General features: G+C 40.3%; 1 protein-coding gene across 4 annotated transcripts in view; it reads right to left on the bottom strand.

Annotated features, from left to right (window-relative positions):
* The window catches only part of dym (dymeclin), a 71,256-nt gene that overhangs the window by 18,909 nt on the left and 25,700 nt on the right, over window positions 1-26,647 (bottom strand). For all 4 annotated transcript variants that reach the window (XM_047372839.1, XM_047372838.1, XM_047372837.1 and 1 more), the window contains 6 exons: window positions 24,628-24,813; window positions 24,312-24,490; window positions 22,837-22,962; window positions 22,574-22,687; window positions 22,366-22,460; window positions 19,028-19,127 (listed from right to left, as the gene is read on the bottom strand). In XM_047372839.1, the coding sequence (XP_047228795.1) occupies window positions 19,028-19,127; window positions 22,366-22,460; window positions 22,574-22,687; window positions 22,837-22,962; window positions 24,312-24,490; window positions 24,628-24,813 (800 nt within the window). The remainder of the gene's footprint in view (window positions 1-19,027; window positions 19,128-22,365; window positions 22,461-22,573; window positions 22,688-22,836; window positions 22,963-24,311; window positions 24,491-24,627; window positions 24,814-26,647) is intronic.

Genomic DNA, 26,647 nt, shown 5'->3' with positions numbered 1-26,647 from the left:
TTTGGCGATTAGCAAGACACTCAATAAAGGAGTGGTTCTGCAGGTGGGGACCACAGACCACTTCTCAGTACCTATGCTTTCTGGCTGATGTTTTGGTCACTTTTGAATGTTGGTGGTGCTTTCACACTCGTGGTAGCATGAGACGGACTCTACAACCCACACTAGTGGCTCAGGTAGTGCAGCTCATCCAGGATGGCACATCAATGCGAGCTGTGGCAAGAAGGTTTGCTGTATCTGTCAGCGTAGTGTCCAGAGCCTGGAGGTGCTACCAGGAGACAGGCCAGTACACCAGGAGACGTGGAGGAGGCCGTAGGAGGGCAACAACCCAGCAGCAGGACCGCTACCTCCACCTTTGTGGAAGGAGGAACAGGAGGAGCACTGCCAGAGCTCTGCAAAATGACCTCCAGCAGACCACAAATGTGCATGTGTCTGCACAAACGGTTAAAAACAGACTCCATGAGGATGGTATGAGGGCCCGACGTCCACAAATGGGGGTTGTGCTCACAGCCCAACACGGTGCGGGACGCTGGGCATTTGCCAGAGAACACCAGGATTGGCAAATTCGCCACTGGCGCCCTGTGCTCTTCACAGATGAAAGCAGGTTCACACTGAGCACATGTGACAGACGTGACAGAGTCTGGAGACACCGTGGAGAGTGATCTGCTGCCTGCAACATCCTTCAGCATGACCGGTTTGGCAGTGGGTCAGTAATGGTGTGGGGTGGCATTTCTTTGGAGGGCTGCACGTCCCTCCATGTGCTCGCCAGAGGTAGCCTGACTGCCATTAGGTACCGAGATGAGATCCTCAGACCCCTTGTGAGACCATATGCTGGTGCGGTTGGCCCTGGGTTCCTCTTAATGCAGGACAATGCTAGACCTCATGTGGCTGGAATGTGTCAGCAGTTCCTGCAAGATGAAGACATTGAAGCTATGGACTGGCCCACCCGTTCTCCAGACCTGAATCCGATTGAGCACATCTGGGACATAATGTCTCGCTCCATCCACCAACGTCACGTTGCACCACAGACAGTCCAGGAGTTGGCGGATGCTTTAGTCCAGGTCTGGGAGGAGATCCCTCAGGAGACCATCCACCGTCTCATCAGGAGTATGTCCAGGTATTGTAGGGAGGTCATACAGGCACATGGAGACCACACACAATACTGAACCTCATTTTGACTTGTTTTTAGGACATTACATCAAAGTTGGATCAGCCTGTAGTGTGTTTTTCCACTTTAATTTTGTGTGTGACTCCAAATCCAGGCCTCCATTGGTTAATAAAATTGATTTCCATTGAAGACTGTTGTGTGATTTTGTTGTCAGCACATTCAACTTTGTACAGAACAAAGTATTCAATGAAAATATTTCATTCATTCAGATCTAGGATGTGTTATTTGAGTTTTCCCTTTATTTTTTTGAGCAGTGTGTTTTTAACAGTAGACATATTTACTTATTGAGAAAGAGGTTTGTTTTAGATCTGTAAAGTACAAGGTGATTGCTGTTATTTGTCATGAATGAGTGATTCTTGGTTTGTTTTTCAGTAAAATTAAAAAGGAAAAAAAACAACAAAAAGCAAAAATACAAATATAAAAATATGAAGCTTAAAAAAAAATCTATCCAAAGCATTATAAGTTGCCCAGTGATTTATAAAGCTGTCAAAAAATCCAACCTCTTTCAACGCAAAATACTCAAAAAGTATTAGTTTGTTAACCCAATAGCAAGCTTTAACCAAAGTGATACAAATGGCAGCTTTTAAAAACTAACCTATGAGAAAATGCTTCAATCATCAATGGTAATCTCAGCAAGCCGTTTACCCACATGAGACAGTCTACTCTAGAAGAAGAACTTTGGACTGGGGGAATAAAAGATTATATCTCGTGCTTTAGTTACTGTATTCATAACAATGTGTCTACAAGCCAGACAGACGCCACCATGACAAGATAAGGTCCCGTCTGGTGTGATCATGGTGGCACAAACAAAGAAAAATGCAGACACCGTGGGAAAGTGGAAAACAGACGGCTAGGAATTGTCAAATAAAGTTCAGGACAAGATGACAGACTTGCAGAAGTGTGACTGCGGCTGGCAAAACAATCCAAAAGTTATGATTTATTCATAGTACTAGAGAAATGTTCATTATGTCATACAGTAGAAACCAGCCTACAAAGCACAAAACATTTTATATATATATATATATATATCTTTTTCTATCTATATATCTATATATATCTATATACACACACACATATATATACAGGTCCTTCTCAAACAATTAGCATATTGTGATAAAGTTCATTATTTTCCATAATGTCATGATGAAAATTTAACATTCATATATTTTAGATTCATTGCACACTAACTGAAATATTTCAGGTCTTTTATTGTCTTAATACGGATGATTGTGGCATACAGCTCATGAAAACCCAAAATTCCTATCTCACAAAATTAGCATATTTCATCCGACCAATAAAAGAAAAGTGTTTTTAATACAAAAAACGTCAACCTTCAAATAATCATGTACAGTTATGCACTCAATACTTGGTCGGGAATCCTTTTGCAGAAATGACTGCTTCAATGCGGCGTGGCATGGAGGCAATCAGCCTGTGGCACTGCTGAGGTCTTATGGTGGCCCAGGATGCTTCGAAAGCGGCTTTTAGCTCATCCAGAGTGTTGGGTCTTGAGTCTCTCAACGTTCTCTTCACAATATCCCACAGATTCTCTATGGGGTTCAGGTCAGGAGAGTTGGCAGGCCAATTGAGCACAGTGATACCATGGTCAGTAAACCATTTACCAGTGGTTTTGGCACTGTGAGCAGGTGCCAGGTCGTGCTGAAAAATGAAATCTTCATCTCCATAAAGCTTTTCAGCAGATGGAAGCATGAAGTGCTCCAAAATCTCCTGATAGCTAGCTGCATTGACCCTGCCCTTGATAAAACACAGTGGACCAACACCAGCAGCTGACACGGCACCCCAGACCATCACTGACTGTGGGTACTTGACACTGGACTTCTGACATTTTGGCATTTCCTTCTCCCCAGTCTTCCTCCAGACTCTGGCACCTTGATTTCCGAATGACATGCAGAATTTGCTTTCATCCGAAATAAGTACTTTGGACCACTGAGCAACAGTCCAGTGCTGCTTCTCTGTAGCCCAGGTCTGGGGAATGTGGCACCTGTAGCCCATTTCCTGCACACGCCTGTGCACGGTGGCTCTGGATGTTTCTACTCCAGACTCAGTCCACTGCTTCCGCAGGTCCCCCAAGGTCTGGAATCGGCCCTTCTCCACAATCTTCCTCAGGGTCCGGTCACCTCTTCTCGTTGTGCAGCGTTTTCTGCCACACTTTTTCCTTCCCACAGACTTCCCACTGAGGTGCCTTGATACAGCACTCTGGGAACAGCCTATTCGTTCAGAAATTTCTTTCTGTGTCTTACCCTCTTGCTTGAGGGTGTCAATAGTGGCCTTCTGGACAGCAGTCAGGTCGGCAGTCTTACCCATGATTGGGGTTTTGAGTGATGAACCAGGCTGGGAGTTTTAAAGGCCTCAGGAATCTTTTGCAGGTGTTTAGAGTTAACTCGTTGATTCAGATGATTAGGTTCATAGCTCGTTTAGAGACCCTTTTAATGATATGCTAATTTTGTGAGATAGGAATTTTGGGTTTTCATGAGCTGTATGCCAAAATCATCCATATTAAGACAATAAAAGACCTGAAATATTTCAGTTAGTGTGCAATGAATCTAAAATATATGAATGTTAAATTTTCATCATGACATTATGGAAAATAATGAACTTCATCACAATATGCTAATATTTTGAGAAGGACCTGTACATACAACAAAAATGTTGTTTTGCTTTGTTTTCAGTTTGATCAAAAGATGTGTTTAAAATATGCCTCACCAGCTGCTGAAAGACTCAAAGCCCCGATCTCACCATATATAAGACTTTAGAGTCTTTACTCTGAAATTTATGACAACTTTTAGAACAGATATGAACAGATATGAAGGTTGCCAAAGGCTGACAAATTGAGGAGATGACCAAAGCACGGCTTACATTTCGTGTTGCCAGGAGGGAACAACCAACTTTGGACTCAAAGAGCAGAGATGGGAAAAGATGATTGGACACAACTGTATTCTAAAATGTGAGGTCTATAAAAGGTGTTACAAGATAATTATGCAGCAATATGTGCACATTAAAGCAGGTGCTGGCTGCCAGCGAGCCCTGAAGAGTTCTGTTGCAGCTGCAATCTTCAGTGTGCATGCACTGGCACTTTAGAAATTCACAGTTTTTTACCTGTCATATCGTGGCTGTTTAGCTATATAGTCAAGCTTTTTATTGGTAATAACTCCAACAGATGTGACACAGGTGAAATTCAGCTGACTTAATTTATGAATAACAGGATAGTTCAAGTGATTGAATGCATCTGTGATGTTACAAAATCAACAGACCCGTTCATGTCCTGCTCAGCTAAAAACCCTATCTGCTTCTTGGCACACGTCCTGCTACCATCTTCTTGCCAGCATTGGGTTGGTTAGACTGCTCTTCTGATTTAGGAAAGTTACATTTAAATTTGTGACACAGTTGAACTGCCAAGGCATGACAAAAATCACTTTGTCTGTGAATTGAATGATGCTTGTATAAAATACAGAATTAACCATTATTACGTCCTGTTATCTCTTAATGATTGAAAACAGGGTCCTTGATTGTGAAAGACATTAAGCTTTCTGCACCCTATTCCAGCGTTTCATCAGCAACATGTCGAAATTAGAACATTTGGTTTTAGCTGCAGATGCATCCTTTGCTACAAATGTTCATGTGTACACTAAAGACGTGCTTTGTTATTACATTTTAAGCAACAAAATGTTGTTTACTCATAAAATAAGCTTAAAGTAGTTGAGAAATCTGCAGAATGTGCCACTTTTTTATCCAGTTACTTGATTAACATTCAGAATAATCAATACAATACTCAATCCCTAAAATAATCGTTAGCAGCAGCCCTAGTCATGACACCTTGCAACCTGCATGCGTAAATGGGACAGAGTTTATTTATATGAGCTGTGCTTAGCACACGGTTGGGAGCAGGACGGTGGAGAGACAAACTGCACACACTTTCTCTGGAGTGTGGCATCTTTCAAAGAAGTGTGTGTATTTACATCCTTCTTTAGCTCGTTTGTACGGACCTGGACCGCATAGCAATTCAGTATATTTTGGAAAAAAAAAAAAAAAATCAGATTAGGTAAATGCTTAAGGTAAAAAAAAAAGTCTCCACACCTAACACTGTGCTTGAAAAGTATATGTTTCAGCTCCTGATGTTAATGCCCATCTTCCGTAGGAGTGAGTCTTTTTAACATTCAAATCTCAATGGTATTAAATAATGTGCAAAACTCTTCAAAAATACTCACCCAAATCATATTTTTGGAATATTTTATTTCATATATCTTAGATATGTGTTCATTTTTCACATTTGCTTTATGGTGGGGGAAAAAAAAAAGATCCATCTGACAACACCTTCAACATCCAACACCGGCTATACTGTACTAGCCTAAATCCGCAAACGGCACCTAGTATCGAACTGCATCTCGAGGTGTTTGGAGTTAAAAGGTTGGTATCTGAGAGGAGAAAACACAGACTAAAAGATCACAGGAGTCAAGAACAATGTAAGCAGCTTAACCTAATGAAGTGGCTTTTTCATGAAATCGGTCTAATGGCTGACTAAACACATCGCAACACACAGTATGGGACAGGTTTCTGTGATGATCCTGGATCTCAGTAGATAGGCGGAGCTGAAATGAGCTACCTAGAAAGCCGTTATATGGTAAGGAATAAAGAGAATGCAGCTAATGTAAACAAGATTACCAGTCAAGTGTATCTGAAAGCACCGACAATGAACTAACGACATAAAATAGGCAGACTTATGTATTTTTCAGTATCTAATGCTGCATGTAAAATTATCATCTGACCCTAAAAACACATCTGACTGACTAACCAGTCCAGGACTATCTACTGTGATTTTGATCCCAATTCAGCTACAGCTGCTTGCAAAAGTATTCATACCCCCCCACACACACACCAGTTATTTGGATTTTAAGTGATAGAGCTCCACAAAGTAGCACATAATTGTGAAATGAAATGGAAATGTTTCAAGGCTTTAAAGATTTCTGATAAAATCTTAAAAGGTGGCATGCATTTGCATTCAGCCTCCCTGAGTCACTCCTTATGTTTATGCATCTGGCAGACACTTTTATCCAAAGCAGCTTACAAATAAGGATATAGTTTACTTAGTAGAACCACTCTTAAACATTTAGACAACTAGCTGCACTAGATTTTATTCAAGGGAATAAGTGTCAAGGCTGTTGAATACAAAAGCATGGCACGCTTTTCATAACTGAATTAATTAAAAAATTTGTAAGTTAGTCTTTTACTTCATAATTATGTGCTCAGCTTTAACAAAACAATGCATCAAAATACACTGAGGTCTGTGGTATTTATTTCCAAGGCAGTATACGTAGGGTTCCTATACATTTTTCCATGTAAAATTACCAAACCTTTCCAGACTCAACTTCTCAGAATTCTTAGTCCAACTTATGGCATATTTCTATAGTGGGCAGGGGTTTAAACCGAGAAAAAACTGAAACTGGAAAGAAGGAAGAAAGGACCCAAGGAAGAAAAGGAGTTAAGACATAAGGATGGAGGGTGGAAAGGAAGGACACAGGGGAGGAAAGGTTGTAATAAGACAATGAAAAGAGAGTAGAATATAAAGTAGAAAAGGAAGAAATAATATTTGGAAATTGAGATATATTTACCTCACTGTTATATACCTTTTCCTTTTTTATTCAGACTTGGAAATTACTGAGATAAAATTCAAGACTTTTTGAGATTGAGTAGAAACCTGGTATACTAGAAAGAAAATGGATATTCAACTTCTGATCGAGACCTAACAGAAGCTCGGAAATTAGAGAAACAGTAGCGAGAACAAACAGTCCAACGACTGGACAACCATGGGCCGTTTTTTATCACCATTTCTATTCTGAAAGTTGCCTTCTTTATTTGCCTAGAATAACATGCTGACGTAGACTTTTAAACCTAAACTATGATGTTGAAATTTGCAATTAATTATTTCTTATCTCTTATCAACTCTAACAACCTTTCAGCCACATTTAGATGTCAATAAACATCTTAATGAGGATGTCTTTTCATTTTTAGATTTACTTTTTGTTGAAATGGAAGACAGAGCCAAACGATAAAGTGTACTTATCCTTTTCTGGAAGTTTTGTATCTTGTCTAAAATCCATTGAGAATAATGACATTTTCATTTAAAGAGTGCTTCCATTTGAAGAGCTTCAAAATATCTCAATGCACTATCTGCAGCATTTCAAACCTATGACCTACAGTCAAGGTTTGATTTGCACAGAAAACATCATTGTTCTGATGACCTGTTTTGACTGAGGCTTTGACGATAGCACATTCAAAACAGGAACCTGGCAAGACTGCAGCAACAAGCCAATGGGAAGCTGAGATTCCAGCTCCAATCTGGGTTATCCATCTGTAACCGAGCAGCATGTGGTAGCATTTTTTATTCCATCTTGTGCTTGAAAACTAGTCCTTATCTTATAAATAAGTTAGCTTGCAATGTGCCCCCCAACATCACACACAATCAGCCTTTCAAAAGTAGCCAGGGGATTAGAATAATTGTAAATAACAGCATTCTGTTGTGCGCAGACCGTGAATTAGACTTGCAACACAGATGCAATGAGGTATTCCACAAGCCTGTGAAGGTGTTTGAAGGTTTCACTTGCTAGACATGAGGAGGCAGGGAGAAGGCAGGACAGCCAGCCATAATGAGGACTGATTGTATGTCTGGAGGCAGAGGTGGTTCTTCCTCCTCGACACCGCTGCCTAGCTGGACCTGCTCTCCTGTGTTCTGCAGTGGCAGGCCATAATTAGACAGAAAGCAGGCACACATAAGGGAGACAACTGAGTAGGAGGAAGAGAAGGCAGGAGAAATGAAGACAGCGACCAAAATGGGAACGAACATGATGAGGAGCCGAGGGGGGGTGGTGATGGAGACGGCGCGGACGCGACAAGGAGACAAAAGCAGAAGAGGAAGGCAAGAGTAGGAGTGAGGGATTCCTGGTGTGTTTGTTCTCTAGCTCAGCACCCAGCTTAATGAGATTAGTCTGGCAGGGGAAAAAATGCCACACTGGGGAATTCAGGTCACATGAAAATAGGCTAGCTAGACGTCTGCCTGGCCCTGCGTGTGTGTTTGTCAAGAGGATAAGATTAAGAGGTCCGTGGTCTACTTGAAACCCAGACAGGATTTAAATACACTGGCTGCTCCTCTTTCTCCTCTCAAACTTTTCAATCTGTTCCTCTGCACTTGTTTTTAACCCAAAAAAATACATATCCTAAAAGGACCAGAGAACACCCAACATCTCCGAGTTTCTGTTCGTCTCCCTCCCTCTCCTTTTCTGTTCTTCTCCTTCCCTCAGATCAGTTTCCAACTTAGATACTTAGAGTCAAAATAAAACCGCCCTCAGACATGCATCCCATCATTGATCTCAATGATCCGGTCCTGTTTTACTTGTTTCACCAAGTCCACAAAGTCTGCAGGTGGTTTTGACCTTTGCGAAACGTCTGATAATTGCAACGACAAGGTGACGGATGAGATCAACATCAGCGTGTGTGTTCTAGGCCGGCCACACTGTACATGTTCGCATGGGAATGTTTGTGCATGTGGACAAAATGTTTACAGACAGACATGCAAATCCTTGTAAAGTAGGAGCTAGCATCATTAAACAGATAGCTTTGAGATTCCCTGGTTGGCCACACTCACTGCAAGCTGTTGCAGGGCAGATAAAGCAGACATATAAGGAAAGAATACTGGCATAGATAGATACAGACAAACAAAGATATTAGCAGAAAAGACCCAAAATGTAAACCTTTCCAAATAAATACGTAGAAGTAGGTTGCTGTTAAATTAGATGTAGCTTAAAAGAAATCTGGTTCGAAGGACAAAAAAAGAAAAAACAAGGAAGAACACTGCCACATGGTCAGCCAGAGAGGGTCAGACTGGCTGAGCTGCAGCAGGCTACCCTGTTGTTTTTTTTAAATGGGTCATTGTCTGATGTGCATTATGGCCTAACAACTATGTCATAATCGCACCATTTTGTGAAGCACTGTGCCCAGGTCAGCCTCTCATTACCCCATAGTCTCACACACAATGCACAAATCATCCTTTGTTGCACACGCACTGAGAATGAGGCAAGAGGCAGCGTCTGAAACAACCGCATCAGCAGCAGCAACAGCACAGTGGACCATTCTAGATCTAGAGTCTGTTCAGCAAAGCCTCTGCGTCACTGTCTGTGGAGAGAAGTTTGACGACATTAACAGGGAGAGACCTCATTATTACTTTGTAGGAGTCCTCTAGTTGGCAAAGACTTAGGTGATGGAGGGAAAAAACAGCAATGAGGTTAAAGATAAGAAGGATGACGCCAGTCGCTGCAAGAGAACTCCGGCAGATAGGTGGGCAGTGCTAATTGATCAGAAAGAAACTGTGGCCTGTTTGCTGTCCCTTGGTTCTGAAAAAGAGCAGGGCACAGCAGGACTGCTCTAATTATCGTTTGGAAGCAGATAATCATTAGAACCTAACATGCTGTATGCAGGCATGGCTCACCCACTGCTCAGGAAATGATGTAGAGAGCCAGACAAGAGACGGTAGGAGGAGGACAGATTTATTTTTAATTGAAATAAGCAGGTGATGAGTGAAATGAGTTAGCTCAGTTGCTCACTGGCTTAATGAGCAGAACTACAAAAACAAGATGCTTGAGATGGAGAGGAGGACAGAACATTATCATTTTACCCGATAGTTTGACAAATAAACACCCATTTCACCCAAACCCATAACAAATTAGATTAGACAATGCTGATAAAGTCCCCAGGTGCCAATCTGGCAAAAAAAATAGAAAACAGTAACATTTTAAAAAGGCAAAAATGACCTTGAAATGTTCAACAGTGAACATGGAGTAAGGACAAAAAGTGTTTGTATTGGTGTCCTGAATGATGTAGATGTTTCCCTGGTTCAACAAACCTAAATCAGATGAATTGTTTAATAACCAGGTCTCTGCAGAGCTTGATGCCATAGCACTGAGCTAATTCAGTCGTCTAAATCAGCTCTGTTAGTGCGGGGAAACATTTAAAACCTGCAGGACTTCAACTCCTGAGGGCTGTAGCTGGACACCCCTGGATTAGGGTGATGACAGGGAGGTCTTTCACTTGGAGCTCATCACTATAGATTAATAACCCAAAATACAAGTGGAACGAAAAAATACCTGCTCAGAAAATATAAAAAGGATTATTGAGAAGGTTATAAATATTTCTTGGCATGCCATTTTTATTGAAACATAAATACAAACTGTTTTATTTTTAACTGATACTCTCTTTTAAACTGCAAGGAGTATATGCAACCTTCTATCAGAAACAAGGTTGTTGGTTGATTTTAAACAATTTTAAAGTCTCACAGAGCTATGAATACTTTTGGACGGAACTGGAGGTAGAAAAAAACTGAAATGATCGTCTCATTTTTTTGCATACCAGAAACCTGGCACTATTAAAATCACTGTAGGTGTCCTTTAAATATCTTACCTCTTTTTTACATCCTCTTTCCTTAATGTACTTTCATTCAGAGAAGCTCTCTGAGTGTGTATGAACTATGGCCTCTGAGGTGCGGTTAATTCACTGACTGATAGAGGGCTGGGCTCTACATCAAAAGGCAGTAAGTAATGTGATAGGGCAATGTAACATTCCTTCTCCAATCAATCGGCTGTTCCTTCCAGCGAAATGATTTAAGATGGTTGATGTCGACCTCTTTCCCTGCACGCTATGCTTTAAATATTTTCCATAGTTTCTCAGAATTAGAAAAAAATCCACAGAAAGCTACACTAAACACTGACAACTTCAAGTAATTTTATATGCAAGCTGCAACGATGAGGCTGATCAGGAGAGAAGGACAAAAAAGAGAACAAGGTTTGTCTGAATGATGAGTGTATTTCATAAGGATTTAATAACATGGTTAGAAATGCACAATTGTTTTAGATGTAAGCAAGTATTCACTGTACCTTTTTACAAAAACTGTGGGGCTCCGTATGACTAAGGTACAGCACAAGTGAGTAACTGTTACTGTTGATGTATTTGAGTCAAATGCCTTTTTGGGGGAAATTACACACATTCAGAAAAAAAGCACAAACATTACCTCTTTTATGATGAAAACTACTCTACATCTCAGTCTAAAGATAAAGTTTTCTACAAAACTACAAACTATAGCAGCTTCAATGCAAGGCAAGTGGCTTTTTGCAAAAATAATTACGTATCCTTGTAGAAAAGTGGCAGAATCCTAAAAGCTCTGATAATAAACAGAAGGCATAATGTTTATTATCTGTTGATAAATCCTCTGGCTCTGCTGTTTCCCTTAAACAAGTGGACTGGTGCCACAAAGCTAATGCATGCGTCAACTCTGGCTATTAAAAAGAGATCACAGATTGTGACTCAACCAGGACACATAAACACATAGGCTGGGTGGTCCATGGAGCTGCTGGCAGTGTGTGTGTGTGTGTGTGTGTGTGTGCGTGCGTGTGCTTGCAGGATCTTTCCCAGAAATGTGCAACAGTAAACAGGCTAAGAGGCAGAGAAGTAACACAACCATTATGACTGGCTGGGAGCATAAACAGAAACACAATGCAATGCAATCCAACACAGAGGATACGTCTTTCTTTTAATGTTTGCTCGTATGTGCAACCTCGTTCTGAGATTCGACCGGGCCCCACGAGACCTCCTCTGCTTTGGCTGAGACCCTCTAAGATGTTCCCTGGGGGCCTCAAGAGGCCCTAAACCCTTCACTCTTTCTTCCCTAATGCTAACCAGATACAGTGGCACCAACACATTCGGGGACAGAGGGATGTGTACATGGAAGAGACAGCGACCAAGACATTGGGAGACGAGCAGAGAGCACCCAGCTTTAAGCCGAAGCTTAGAGCGTTTCATGATGTTTTTTCATATCCTCCTCTCAGACTCTCCCTCGTAAAGAGAGCAATTACATGTCCAGGACAAGCCCACATTAAACAAACATTAGTTCTCTCTGCAGAGCCAGGCTTGGCCAAATTACATTGTTTCCAGATGCCTGTCACAAAAACACATTTACACCCACCCTGAACCCTCCTCCAATCCCTTCCTCTAAGCTCCGCCTGCCAGCTTCTCCTCATTTCAATTGTTCTTTTCTCCTCACATTTTGACCTCCTTTATCTCGCTCTGTAGTTCCCCAAACTTCCACACCTCTCAAGTTTAGGCGGGGCTTTGTGAACAACTCCAGAGGCATCTGTTTTCAATTACGCCGTCACAACCACTAGCAGGAGATGAGAAGAGCCCTGGGATGGAGGAAACAAAGGAGCTGGTATAATGAGACAGGGGAGCTTCCGTCATGCGTCACATCTGCCAAACCAATGATAAGCCACTGAGTTCATTACAACTGCTCAGATAAGAATTATTATGCATTAAGTTTCAATGAAATCTTATCTATAATAAGACTACTGGTCCAGATCAGTGACAAACGATAAGTTGTTTGAATTTATTTTATAACATTACATACAAAAATAAGACCAAAAAGAAAATTTGATAAATTTTTCAACTCAGATCTTATTTCTCTGACATTAAAATTAAGGTTTTGCATCTGTTTCAAATCTTGGAAATAAACAGTTTATGAGCCAAGTCACACATGTTTCAAATCTGCATGACTTCAGGCTGTCATTAATAATCCAATGTTATATTCCTCTTTGAATGTGTTCAGCTATACGGTTTCAACAATAGAACATTTAAAACTTTGTAGGATCTTTATGATTATACTAAATGAGGTGTCTGCTATGGCAGAAGAATGCAATCTGAATGTCCTTGATTGTGTCGTTATAAATTGGAAACACTGTTTTCCGCCATTTTAAACTGCAGTTTAAAGCTTATTTAAGGAAAAGAACAGCATATTCCAAATCCAGACCTGCTGTACAGAACATCTTTACAGTAACATTGGTATTGAATTAGCTGTCAGCAGTCCAGGAACGTCTGTGTGCTTCCTTTATTCCTAACGTGACATGAAAGCTGGCTGTTAATGCATGTTTTCTTCTCGTCTAGGAAATAGGGACTAGTTATAAAACTGAAATGTTTCATATTTAGGATAAAACTGGAATCTATGTAATTGAATTTGAGTCTGTCTTTATGTTTTGATTGAAGTATTGGTTTCTATTGTTTTTGTTTTTTTGGGGGGTTTTTTTGCCTCTGGACGACATTTGTTGTGAATCGGTGCTATAGAAATAAAATGAACTGAACAAAGTAGAATTAAAATCTGTGGACTTTAATGATGAAGTCCTGAAAGACTCAACAGTGAAGCAACTTGGAAGATTTACTCCACTGGAAGCCATGTTAGGAGCTTTTCATGTACTTTACCTTTTGCGATCATCAGAAAGGTCTCAAAATGGAATGAAGGGTTCAAGTCAACCCACTAATGTGGCGACCCTGATCCAGTTCTGGATTTAGTCGCAAACCAGCAGCCACTGTGAACTGTACGGGGTAATAAAAGATTCAGGAACTAATGTGACAGAGGCACAGAGCAGAGGTACCGCATAATCCTGCACGGTCTGTCTGATCTGAATATGTTGATGAGTAAATTTTGATGAAGATAATATGCTGAAGATGGTGCGCAACAACTTTGTAGTTAAACAACTGAATGCATTTCAATAGCCTGCACGAGGAGCTCGACATGGAGCTCAGCCTGTCTTACTCATTACCAAGGTGAAGGGTCAAACTGTAAATCATGCCCCTATGCTTCTGTAATCCAAGTAGCAAGCTCTGAAAGCACACATGGCTTGTGATCTCCTCAGATTGACTCGTATGATGTGAAAGGACAAATTGATCCATAATTTGGGGTTCATAGGTGTGTATTTTTTTGGAGGGGGGGACTGTGAGTAGTTTTACTGTACTGTAGCAGCAGATCATTCCAAGACGCAAGCAGAGCATCGGCATTTTATGATCCTTCAGTGTCCGTCAAACCTGATCTTTTTTTTAGCCTTGAGTGTATTCAATCAGCTAGACTGTTCATCGCTAGGTTCAGGAGAACCACATGACACTTACTGTGAATCCCATGTTCTCACGTCAACACTGGCCTACATTGTGGCACTGTGGGATTCCCCGCACCCAAGGTGCTAAATACATGTTCTGGGAGACCAAACAGACCTGTAATCTCACCTGATCAACTTATCTGAAGCGATCTGTAAAAGGGTGGGCAACTATAACAGAACTAAGATCTGTGGTGGATGAATGTCATAATTCCACCAACAAGACAATGACCTCATTCAAAGACGTATTCACATTATGCAGCATATTTTCAATGTAGCTGGATATCACCATTTCACAGGCCCAATATTAGTATGTTCTCTTGTTGGGGGAGTACTTATTTAAACATTTAGTTAAATCTTTAAAACAAGTAAGTAAGTAATTTTTTTCATCGCGATTCTGCATTTTACAGCAAAAAAATTGCATTTGAATACATTTCTATCGATATTAATCAGTTTCAGTTTGGTGTAAACTTCAGTCATAGCATCAATCCCCCACATTTATCACGAGTCAACAAAGGAGCCAGCCATTATCCAGGAGCTGCCATTGTTGTCAGGCTTCACACCTGAAAACCGCCCATAGCGGCCATCACAACAAGCTGGCTTGAATTTTAAGGTTTTTACTAGAAACAGAGAGCCTGCAGGCTAACAAAAGGCACTCTCCTGAGGCTGAACTCAGAAGAGTCTTCCTGAAATGTGATTACCACGAAAGGCAAGGCGTGTGTAAGATGCAGGATTATGAAAACAAGGGAGTTCTTATATCACAAGTGCCATCTGCTGCATCCTCTAGAACAAAACAGAAGCAAAGTGAGTGCAAATGAAGCTTTAGATGCAAAAAGTTGCTGAAAAATTGGAATGAAAAAGTATTCATAGCCTGCAACATTTTATTGTGTTAAAACCACAAACATGAATGTATTTTACTGGTACTTCATGTGCAAGACCAACACTGAGTGTTTGTGACACAAATGATATTTAAAGCTTTTTCACAACAAAAATCATAAAGTGTGGTGTGGATTTGTATTCAGTCTCTTTGGACGAATATAAACATCTGCAATCACAGCCAACTTTGACTTACATATGATTGTGCTTTGATTTGGACCAGTGGCGTCCAAATTTTTTGCCATAAGGACTAAGATCGTTAGGTTGAAAGCAACTTTGGACACCCTTGATCTAAACCACTGCTGTGTGTTTAGGGTTTCTGACTAGCTTCTATGTCCAGAGACTGCACGTAACTACAGTCAAAGCCCCTCAAGCACAAATACTGATCTTACAAAAAATAAATAAAAATCAACAACGAAAAACTTATCATTGAACAGGCACTTAAGGACACCAGTTGCAATCAGTTCTCCAATTTTATTGCTAAGCAGCACCTAATAACTGCCTATAATCCTATTTTGAAAAATATTAATATTAATTGCTGCTCAAATAGAACCAACAGTGGAAAAAAGAGAAACAGGTAACTAATAGCCTTTGGGGAATGTGAACATCATCATGTAGAGTTTATTATCACGATAAACCAAAATCCTCCTGACAATGAAAGAAATTTCACAATAATGATAAACAGTACGATAATTCCCCATCCCTGGTGGGGACGGTGTCTTTATAGTGATATGCAATACTTTGTTTACTACTTATTTATTATTACTCTATTTACTTTATTTAGGCATTTCAGAGCAGAGAAAGCTGAAAACAAATACATGCAACACATTTAAAATTATTAATAGTAAATGGTCCTTCAATAGTTTTGGAGAACGTGTAACATTTTCCTTCACACTTTCCATTTATGCGCTACTTTGTGACAGTCTATTGAACAAACGGCCACTAAAATGCATTAACGTTTGTGGCTGTAACATAACATGGGGTGTGAATACTTTTGCAAGACACTGTGTGTTTATGTTATGTGTCAGGATGTGCACATGCTCTGAAGCCAAACAATGCTCATTACTTTTCATCAGAAGATGTCAATATGCCGCTAGAAGTAGATAGTGGGCATGGGAACCAATGTCACAAATAGTTGGCGTAGACTAAGCTGGAGGATAACAGCTGTATTAGAAAAGTTGATCGACTCTTTGCTAAGTCTGTGACCCAGACTGGATGTCAGACGCTTTTCAAGGAAAAGAAAACCCTTGCTAAATTCCCATGAAATATGCTGAAAATTTGCCACACACCCTTGAGCAACACACTGAATCCCCGACAAATGTAGGAGTGCTGTTGTGTGGGTGACCCTTCACTTTGACTTCTTGCTCCATGTGGACAGTGTTGCCTCATCTTTCTCCTGTAAGAAGATCTTTCTAAACTGATATCCTTCACACAGCAGAAATTGTATATTCTACCTTGCCAGTCAAAAGCAATGATGAATAGAGTGTGTATGCATTTAAAACCGCGTTAAAAACAAGCTTTGGAGGAATGAGACATCTCAACAAGGCTGGTAATTGCATTTCATAGACTTGTGTGTTTTGTAGAGGGAACATTCACATAAACTCATGTTCCCCCAAAACCTGAAGGTCTCTAAGAGGGACACCACCAAACCCAGGTGGTCATACCAATAAAATCATATCTGTCAATAGTCATCAACATTTCCTCATCCGTTGTGTCCAACGTTGTCATAAATAGATCCTGTACTTGTTTGTTAAAGTATTTCAATAATAACAAGAACAACAGCAGCTTGATTAATAAATTCCTCATGGGAAATGTCGGAATAAAACAATGTTGCCAGTTACGACTAATGTCGAGTTCTCAAGCGTGCCAATAAAATAATCCTACACATTAGGTAAAGTTAAAAAAAATAATCATTTAGATCAATAAAAGCTTGTAATCTTAAACATGACACTGCAGGCAACTTTTAAAGTGTATTCAGCCTCACGTTAAAATGGGCTGCACAATATTAGGGGGCATAAAACTGGGATACCAGGATTTTTTTGGAACATTTCAAGGTGTTAAATAATAGACTTTTATCAAAAGCCTTATGAGTGAAGAAAGTAACAAAATACTCTGCTGCATCTCTCTCTATTCTAGCATTTAGCAAACAGAAATCATTTTGGTAATCCTCACTGACCAACCAGATAACGTTAAGCATGATTTATGTCAGACATTGAGGGGGGAAAAGCTAATGTCTTTTTTTTTTATGAAGTATATTTAAGTATGTGGTTTCACCTTTATATTTCAGGCATTACATACAGCATATGAAAGTATCTGTCTTTTTAGAAAACCTGAGTGTGAAACATGTCTATTCTCGAGAGTAACATTTAGTTTTCTAGAATCCATTGTTGTACCCTAAAGCAATAGAACTACAAGACTTGATCTCATGTTATGATAAATACAACAAAATATGACAATATGCACCATAAATAATTGTTCATGTTTTCAAACAATGGACCTTTGCTAGAAATTACACATAAAGCAGCAATTTTACTGTTGCAAATATGTTAAAACCATGTAAATAAAGTCAGAGTTCACATTTCATACATCTGAACATCTCATAATTGTTAATAATACATTAGTGTGTAGCATCAATTTACATTGCAAAAGGCTGCTTGTTTGTAACATTTGGTTGCCCAATATGCTTCGAGTGTGAAGCATCCCAACCTTCATGCAGGTAATCTATTTAGTCAGTTGACTGGACTCTCGCTGCCCTTATACCCAATATAGACGATTTTGGCCTAGACCCTAAAGCTCAATACAGACGATTGTGATACATTGTGATACTCCTTAAGAAAATGGTAAGGAAAATGTTGCTCCACTGCAAAATAACAAGGTCTTCTGTAGGGTCTTAAAAGGTCATTACAAATCTTAAAATTGATCATCTCCCATTTAGTCATTAAAAAGCCTTAATTACACCGTTTTTCTGTTAGAGCTCTTAAATCACACCCAGTGTCATCTTATATTTGCATGTTTATTCAATTTTGGTTTGCCTCTTAATTAATTAATGTATTTATTAATTTATGAATTAATTGTTTTGATTTATTTAGTTCACTTTTCTGCGTTAAATCACAAATTTGGTTCCTGAAACTGGTTTTTGCCCAAACCTGACTCAGCTACACTAGTTCTTTCAGGAGGATCGCACCAGGCTATTTTGAGAAGCTTGTGGAAGGATACCCAATGGTTTAATTCCTAGTTTAATAGGAAATTATACCTATGACTAAGACAAAGTATGTAAACTTTTTAATTTGAACAAAGTTAATCAACTATTATTCTCGGATTTAGCAAACAGAAACAATTTTGGTAATCCTCAATGACCTACCAGAAGGACGTCACAGTCTAGACCAGTCTTCTGTAGTTCGAAGTTGCAAAATCAGTTTTTGTGATATTAAACACTTAGTGAAAAAAAAGTCTTACTTGCAAATAAACTGTTTGTGCCTCTAACTTATGTGGCAGCTACATTGAATCTGAGCTCAGGGCTGGATGGGGATCACAGTCTTTCTAAGCCAGAATTCAGAGTTTCCGTTTTTTTTCCCCAACTTGGAATTTGGGAATTATGACTTCTGAGCACACATTTAACACACCAGTACTTCACTACATTTTGCTGAAATAAACCTCTCTCTTGTTCTACTTTATAGTCTGTTTGCTGGAAGTAGTGACTACACCCTGGACTCCATGCTGTTTATTCTAGTCACTCTTATATATTTTTCCCGCTAAATGGCTCAATATAAAAACTGAATTTGCAAGAACAACTAGTTAAAAGGGAAACACATTTCTAGCTGCTGTTTTATCGGTTTCCATAGAGCCTTCCTTGTTCCACTAAATTCTAAGAAAAATTGCGGCACCTCACACTAAAGGGTCACACATGTCTGTGTGAAATTCTTGTTCCTTTTCCATGTAGACAAAATTCAGCAGCTATTAATAAACTTTATTCCCACTTAGAGAAAGCATGAGTGCGTATGTGTGCTTTACTCACATAGTCTGGCAAGGCTGTGTTGTCTCCTTGTCTGCCTCTTAAAGACTGTGTTGCCTGCTCCAGAACCTTGTTGTGCTTTTTGGAAAGCAAAGCAAATAAACTGATGGGAAAAACAAAGAGAGAGATAAAAGACTGAGAGATCCAGCAACTGGTGGTACGTACATTTAAGTTAAGCACAAAGAAACCAAGTTCCTTGTTGAAATATTTCAGTTTTTGAAATTAATGGTAAATGAACTGAATTTATATAGTGCTTTTCAGGTCATACCAACCACTCAAAGTGTTTTACACTATAGCAACTATTGCACTATCGCAGTGGGAAGCAGGAATTCAATCCACAACTTTCAGATTGCAAGACATCTTCTTTTCTCACTGAGCCACAGTTGCCTCAAGCAAGCGGTTAATGCTGAAGTTTTTCAATAATAAAAATAATAATAGCTTTAATAATTGCTAATGAGTCTTCAAAAGAAAAAACCTAGACTTCCCATGTAATCATTTTTAAATTACAAGAGTCAGAAATCTACAAACTACGATTATTAAACATTAAAATTGTCCTCTCAAATTATTTCCAATGAGATACCTTTTTGTTTTGTAACAAATGAATGTTTCGCTTTTTGCCCTGACTGGTTTTACTGTGTGCTTTCTGTATGTAAGTGACTGGACTACGGTACATGTATGACTACACAGGTGCAGACATGAAGCCAGTTTGACCGAGCGACCTTGGGGTAGAGCAACAAAGAGGGTCAATGCCCACATTACCATTAATGCAGAAAAGTAACATATTTTACTTCATCTATTTCTAACCTTCAGATTTTTTATATTTACCTCAATTTCCCAGAAGAGAACAAACCTTTCATTTGTGTACTAAAATAAAAATATATGCCATAAAACGCAAAGAAACACAAAGAGACGTCTGATAAATGCGCCTAAAGACACACATGTTCATCTGTCAGCACAGGAAATATACTCATACAAAATACCCCAGAGGCCTTGATCCAAGAAAATTGGCTGACTGGAAGAACTGGATCAGCTATGTGGAGATTTCTCTCTCATCTTCAGATTCACTGCTAAGGGCACCGGTAGAACCATACAAAAACCTGTTTTCTATTTCAAATGACAGACCACCAACCAAGCTACACCTGGTGTGTTAACACACAATACTGCAGCGAGCCAAGCTGGCCTGTCCTCACTCTAACAGAAACTGGGGCAGTGATGGAAAAAAGACTTTGTCAGAATTTTCAAAACTTTATTTATTATGTAACTTGAGCCTGCAATGTTTTCTGCAATATAAATTGTGAAGAAAAATATAATAAAGCTCTCGTAAGAACGTACAGGTACATCTCAGTGAATCTGAAGATGTATAATGCTATAATAAGGAAGGCAACTTCGACAGCATCAGCTACGATTCTCTCTGAGGGTCAGAGGTGGGGAGGAGTTCAGTGCACTCTGGCTGACATTTGGAAATTCCTGGCAGGAAATTCCCTTTATCTTGCAGCAGGCCAACCAGCTTAGCCCAACCCAGGCCATCATACTGATCATCATCATCATTATCATCAGACGTAGTCAGTAGCTCTACATTACCGCTGGACAGTAGCGTAAACACTAAGACAGTTTTCCTCTCCATCTGCAAACACCCGAGTAACAGATACGGAGAGAGACACAGGGAGCGAGATAAGAGGATCCTTGAATGTGCGTGAATGTGCGAACGTCTTCAAGGAAGGAAACGTTCTTTCCCGTGTGCCTGGAGTGAACAAACAGCCATGAATGACCTGATGTCACTGTGTGTGTGTGTTTTGGTTTGGGCCATGCCCTCTTCTTTAATTTCCTATTGAGGCCCTTTGCCTCAGTTTTCCTCATGTTACATAACATTGTTCCCTGCATAGAGACTCAAGTAGCCTTTGTCAGGTAACAAATGATATTCTAAGCCAATAAATATGAATATTTTAAAGAATGAAGGTGTTTATGTTTGAACTGGCCTCCTCTGGCCCCTTTTCTAACCCCAGTAAATATTCAGAGGTCTGACAGGCACATACTGCAGTAGAGACAAAGCTATAAGCTACTTGCAGTTCTGGTCAAATGTTTACACTCACACATTATCGTCACAAAAGCAATTAATTTGGGGCGATTCATTTTAAATCATTGGTCAAAATTAAATATACAGGCTTAAAAAACATGTTCTGACCTAAATCTGACTGGATATTTGATACTTTTTCTTGGCTCATCTAAACTGGTTGGCTTTCTGGCACACGACTTTTAAGCATGGCCCACAATTTTTTTTTTATATCAGCCCTGACATTAGGAATATTCCAGAAGTTTATTGTTAACTTGCTTTATCCATTGTGTGATTGTGACTGTTTGTGCCTGTTTTTGTGTCAGGTTAGGTCTTGGGCTGCACCCTCCCCTGGATCAGTTTAGGCCCCCCATCAAAAGTGTGGCCTATTTCCTCCCTGCCAGTTGTTGGTGTCTCTGCCCGCTGGTGTATTGGTGGTTCTTGGTATCTGGGGCTGGGTGCTTTGGTGTGTGCCAGCTCACTCCCGGTGGCTGCTTGTCGGGGCCTGGGTCCCTTGGCTCTGTCGGGCCTCTGCTTAGTGGGGTAATGTGCCCAGGGTCTCAGGTCTCTGGATCCATGGCTGGATCTGCTCCGGCGTAGACAGCTGCCGGCGGGGCCTGTGGGTTCATCGATGCAGCTTCGGCACTGTGGCTGCTGGGTGGTTCCCCTGGGGCTTGCCTCACTCTGAGGGCCTTTGGATGCCTCAGATTTCCTCCATGTCCGTCTCGGGTCGAAGACCTGTGACTCCCAACACTCACTATTGCATATTTTTATGGAGAGACCTTATATACACAAGGTTGGTCACACTTACACCCAGCAGGTGTTTAGATTCAGGTGTTAAACACACAGATTTTACATATTGAGCTGCAGTTACCACTGAATACATCTTGCATTCATTAGTAACGTGCACTTTTAGGTAACAATGCGGTTGTTATACATGTTTCTGCAGGTGTGGAAGCAGTCTTTTAGAGTCATCTTGTATTCTCTTCATCCTTCTTTCTCTCTTCTATTCTTTTCTCCTCCTCTGCCTTTTTTCTTTTTCTGCGACCTCTTATTTTGTTGCTCCTTTTTTTTTTCTTTTTTCGTTTCTGTCTCCGTGTCCATTGCAAATGAAAGCAGTTTGGAGCATTAAAGCCTTAGCCGTAATGCTCCACTTGTGAAAGTAAATCTGTTGGCCTTTTTCTTAAGCACTCAGACAACAATTCTGAGTGCTACTCTGCTGGACAGGACACGTAAAAAAAAAAAAAAAGAGAGAAATGTGGACTACATTTCTAACTCTGTATACTCTTACCTGATGATACGTTGAGCGGCATACTGATGGAGACTTCGAAACTGGGCAGACATGTTGGCAAGTGCAGCAAGACAGTTGGTGTGTAGGTATTTATCCTAAGGAAGATGCACACAACACTTTCAAAGAACCAGTTTACTACTGACCTCCTAGGTGTGAATTCTCATCAGGAAGTGAACAAACTGTGTGCTTGGATGTGTGTTTGTCTTACCCTCGTCCGCGTCATGTTGAACTGGATGGTGCGGATGACAACCAGGATGAGCAAACTTCCAAGTGAGATCTCTGTTAGAGACCTCTCTGTGTACCATGAAATGTTCTTTAACACCTGAGAGGAGACAGGAGGGGCAGGGGTGACACGTGGCTGCTGAAAACACCATGAATGATTGACAGTAGTGCCAGCAAGTAGTGATTTTTTTCCCCCTTCGTGACAGGAACTAAGCAGTGACATGCGTAATGAAACGTGTGTCTACCTACCACCTCATGGATGGACCGATTGAAGGCATCGTCTTCCGTAAGAATGAGGAGAATAATAAGGGCCATATAGACATGGTGAGAATTTCTGTCCTCTACGTGGTAAAGGATCTCGAGGATAGGCAAAACCTGAGAAAAAGAGGGGGAATATGGGGAAAGGGCTCAATATATACAGAGATTGGTTTTGAACTTTGCAATTATTCCTTTCTTTGGAATATGTTGACATTTATTGGGTGAACTTATTATGACCGTCCTAGAAAAATGGCAGCTTAGTCTTGCATGAACCTTATTATACTTCCTTTCCCAAGTTTGTCTAGAAAATTAACTGAGTTTTCACCATTGTTTTTCATATCTTTAAGCTTCCTTTCCAGATAAATAAGAGGTGTAGCTCAAGACCTCTGCATTGTATTTACAGAATTAAATTAAAGTACTAGGTATAGTAAGGTAAGTGATCAGCTCGACACCAGTTTCCAAAACATTTCCAGCTCAGATTAAAGCTGGGAATATACAAATTTGCACACATTTTTTGGCACTCTCTGTAAAAACGAATTGAAAACCTCACAATAAATAAATCTTTAATTACAATCAAAGAAAATGTAGAAAAACAAACAAACATTAATTTGAAGACAACAGTGGGGAAAGAAAATCTCACGATAAGGAATATTTGCTTTTAAGAAAATCACAAGTGCCTCAATTGTTAATACCTATGACAATCTACGTAAAATAATGTAACTGAACCTTTTTTTTTTTGCAACCCATTAGTCATACTGTTCTTTTCAGTCAGTGGCTTGCCCCATCAAATGCCTAGATCTCAGTAAACACAATCAAAATCTGTCAATAGAGCTGTTTTTTTGTGGCCTTTATTTTTGTCACCTCTTCAAAAGCAGGCAGGCAGGCAGGAAGTAGGGTGGAAAGGGTAAAAGACACGCAGCACAGGCCAACAAATGGGCAGCACTCTACTGCCACGCGTCGCGCCCCAAAAATGCTGTTTTATAGAATTTATATATGGCAATGAGAGAGGTCAAACAAAGACTTTACAGTCTAAGTCTTAAAATTACCAAAATTAATGAGGTTACAGATATTTTAATTGGAGTCCTGCTTTCTATGTTTTATGCAAAAAGACTAAGCTGCGTTAAAAACCTTAACTGTGGGTCAAATGTTCTTTGGGAAAGACTTTTTTGTTTACTAAATGCTTCAGTGCATCCATACTGTTATATGAAATAACTGGCAATGGTTCCCGCCGACAGAAAGAGCACCATCTGTTACTGCGCACACCTTTGCCTCATTACTCGATCATATTGTTGGTCATAAATCAAACTATTTCACTTCCATATCATTCTGTATGGGAAAAAACTAAAGGCACTCAATGACACGGAAATTAGATTTTTAACCGCGGCTGTTCCTTCCACCTTACTGAAAACATCCGACTGCGAGAATAAAAATAAAGGAAGAGTCACTTTAGAGCTTCCCCCGCCCACCAGATTGTCCATGTCGGTTCTTGACAGGATGTACGTCCTCATGTTGGCGTTCTGGTGGAGCAGGGTGTAAAGCAGCAGAGTGGCCTGGTCTGAGCGCTGCTGCTCACACAGAGCGGTGTACAGACTGTTAAAATTGATCTGGAAAGTGTGAGGTAGCTCCACAGGCAGCGGCGATGTGTCTACAGGAGGAAGGGTAAATATTGTGAGGATTACTACCAACACTGTTTTATTAAAATCAGCCATACCTTTTCTGTGTGTAACAGTTTTAAACATATACAGCAGAACATAAACATCTGGTCTTTTGTACAGTTATTACCTTGTGTGTTTCTGAAACAAGTAATAGCCTGGCGGAAGGGGTTGGGCCAGTCAGGCCCGTCTGTCAGATTGGCTAATACCAGCAGTAACAGGAGGCTCTGATTGGATAAAGGTAAAGGATTGTTTTCCTGGTCTATCCCAGCTCTACTACCAGCTCCACCCAGTGTGAAGACACTCCAAAGACCACCTACAGGGAAGGAACACAAGTAGCAGAGATAAATATTTATCAAAACCATACAAAATATAACCAACATTTATCCCACACACAGGGGTTTAGGGCAAGGTAGCGTTAGCTGTCATCCACATAGCATTGAAAATAAATTCTGAATTTACAATAAATATTGCCAAAAGGATAGGAGATAAGGAATTAACAGGATGGGACCCAGAACAGAGCCCTGAGCATCACCAATAGTGAAATAATGTTAACTTAAATGTTTTTATATAAATGGGTAGAAAGGTAGGATTTGAACCTTTTGAGGCAAGTTGAGAAGGATGGAGATGGCAAATAGTCTAGAAACAGCTTGCATGAGAATGCTGTTTGAAATCATAACTAGGCATCATACTGTGATATGATGGGGGAGGAGATCAGTCTGAAATTGCTCATAAAGATTGTTGTTAAACAACTGGGTACGAACCTGAGGTCCAACTATTTTACAAATGTTAGCTTTTGGCTTCAGTATAAAAACATTGTCATTGTTGATGAGGTCACTTGCTGGCTTTAGCCAAATATTTATCTCTCTCTGTTGGAGCCTCACAGCAAAACTCAAGAATTAGTAGAATTAGTTCAAGGATCAGTAAAAACTATCAGATACAACTTAGTTTGCAGATGAGTTACAGGACAGTGGTGTGATTTAGTGAAAATACCTACAATCAAATTTCTTTTTTTAATGATTTGTTTTGCAGCACTAGTGGCCTTCATTTAGTCATTTAATGGCTGGGACTCAAACCAAGGGAGAGCCACATCGAGAGCTGAAGCCTCTCCATACATGAATGCAACCCAATCAATTTTGTTTTATAGAACATGGACACCAACCAGCAGTTTTTCAGTGTGCAGTATTTTCCAACATGTCTAAAGCTCTTTTCACAAAACGCTTCCTGTATTTAGTGCTGCAAAGACAAGCCTGGTTAACATGACTCGGCTTTTCATTCGTCAACCTTTCAACAAGGTCATGACCTCCAATAATACCTGATGACATAAATGATGCCGGCACTGCAGAACAAGCAAGTGGCAACAGCAATGCGAGTTTTAAGCACCTAAACCAACTGACCAGATCGACTCTGATAAACTCTTTTGGCGGCTCAGAGGTATAACAATAACTTGACTTTAGTGTCCGATACTTAAGTTACACTGAGATATCAGGGAGATATCTCGGCTCTGGTTTGAAAAAAAAAACAAAAAACAAGATGGCGCCGACGATGGCCACCTCGGAGCTTCGCTCTCTCTTTGTTTTTGTATTTTGTGTGTTTTTATGTTTTTCGAGCCACAGTTCTGTGGTCTCGGGCCACAATCCTGTGGTCTCATTCAGTAGAGAGGAACTTCTCAACATCAGAGAGTCCTCTCTTGGGATTTTTTCACCATCTTTCATCGATCACTGATCTCCTGGCAAGCGGAGCTGCAGCTCTATACGGGATACTGCGCTGAAAGCGTCGGAGGGGAAACCGTGCTGGCGCGCTGGTAAAGCTCCGCAAAAGAGGACTTCACACACGACTGCCCTCAATCCATCTGGCAAATGTCCGCTCTCTAAACAACAAGATGGACAAGCTGCTTCTTCTCACCGGTAAAAACACGGACCTCCACGGATCAGCGATTCTCTGCTTCACTGAGACATGGCTGAGTGGAAACATCCCGGACCGCGCACTGCTGATGCCGGACTTCCAGCTACTCAGAGCGGATCGCAGCGCGGAGCTATCGGGGAAGAGGCGGAATCTGCTTTTATATAAATGAAGGATGGTGCACAGACGTAAAAGTGCTGGGAAAAACATGTAGCCCGGATCTGGAGTCATTTTCCATAATCCATAAT

This window comes from Girardinichthys multiradiatus, chromosome 8 (assembly GCF_021462225.1).
Source record: "Girardinichthys multiradiatus isolate DD_20200921_A chromosome 8, DD_fGirMul_XY1, whole genome shotgun sequence".
NCBI classification, from domain to species: Eukaryota; Metazoa; Chordata; class Actinopteri; order Cyprinodontiformes; family Goodeidae; genus Girardinichthys; species Girardinichthys multiradiatus.
This window is presented reverse-complemented; position numbering and strand designations above follow the sequence as displayed.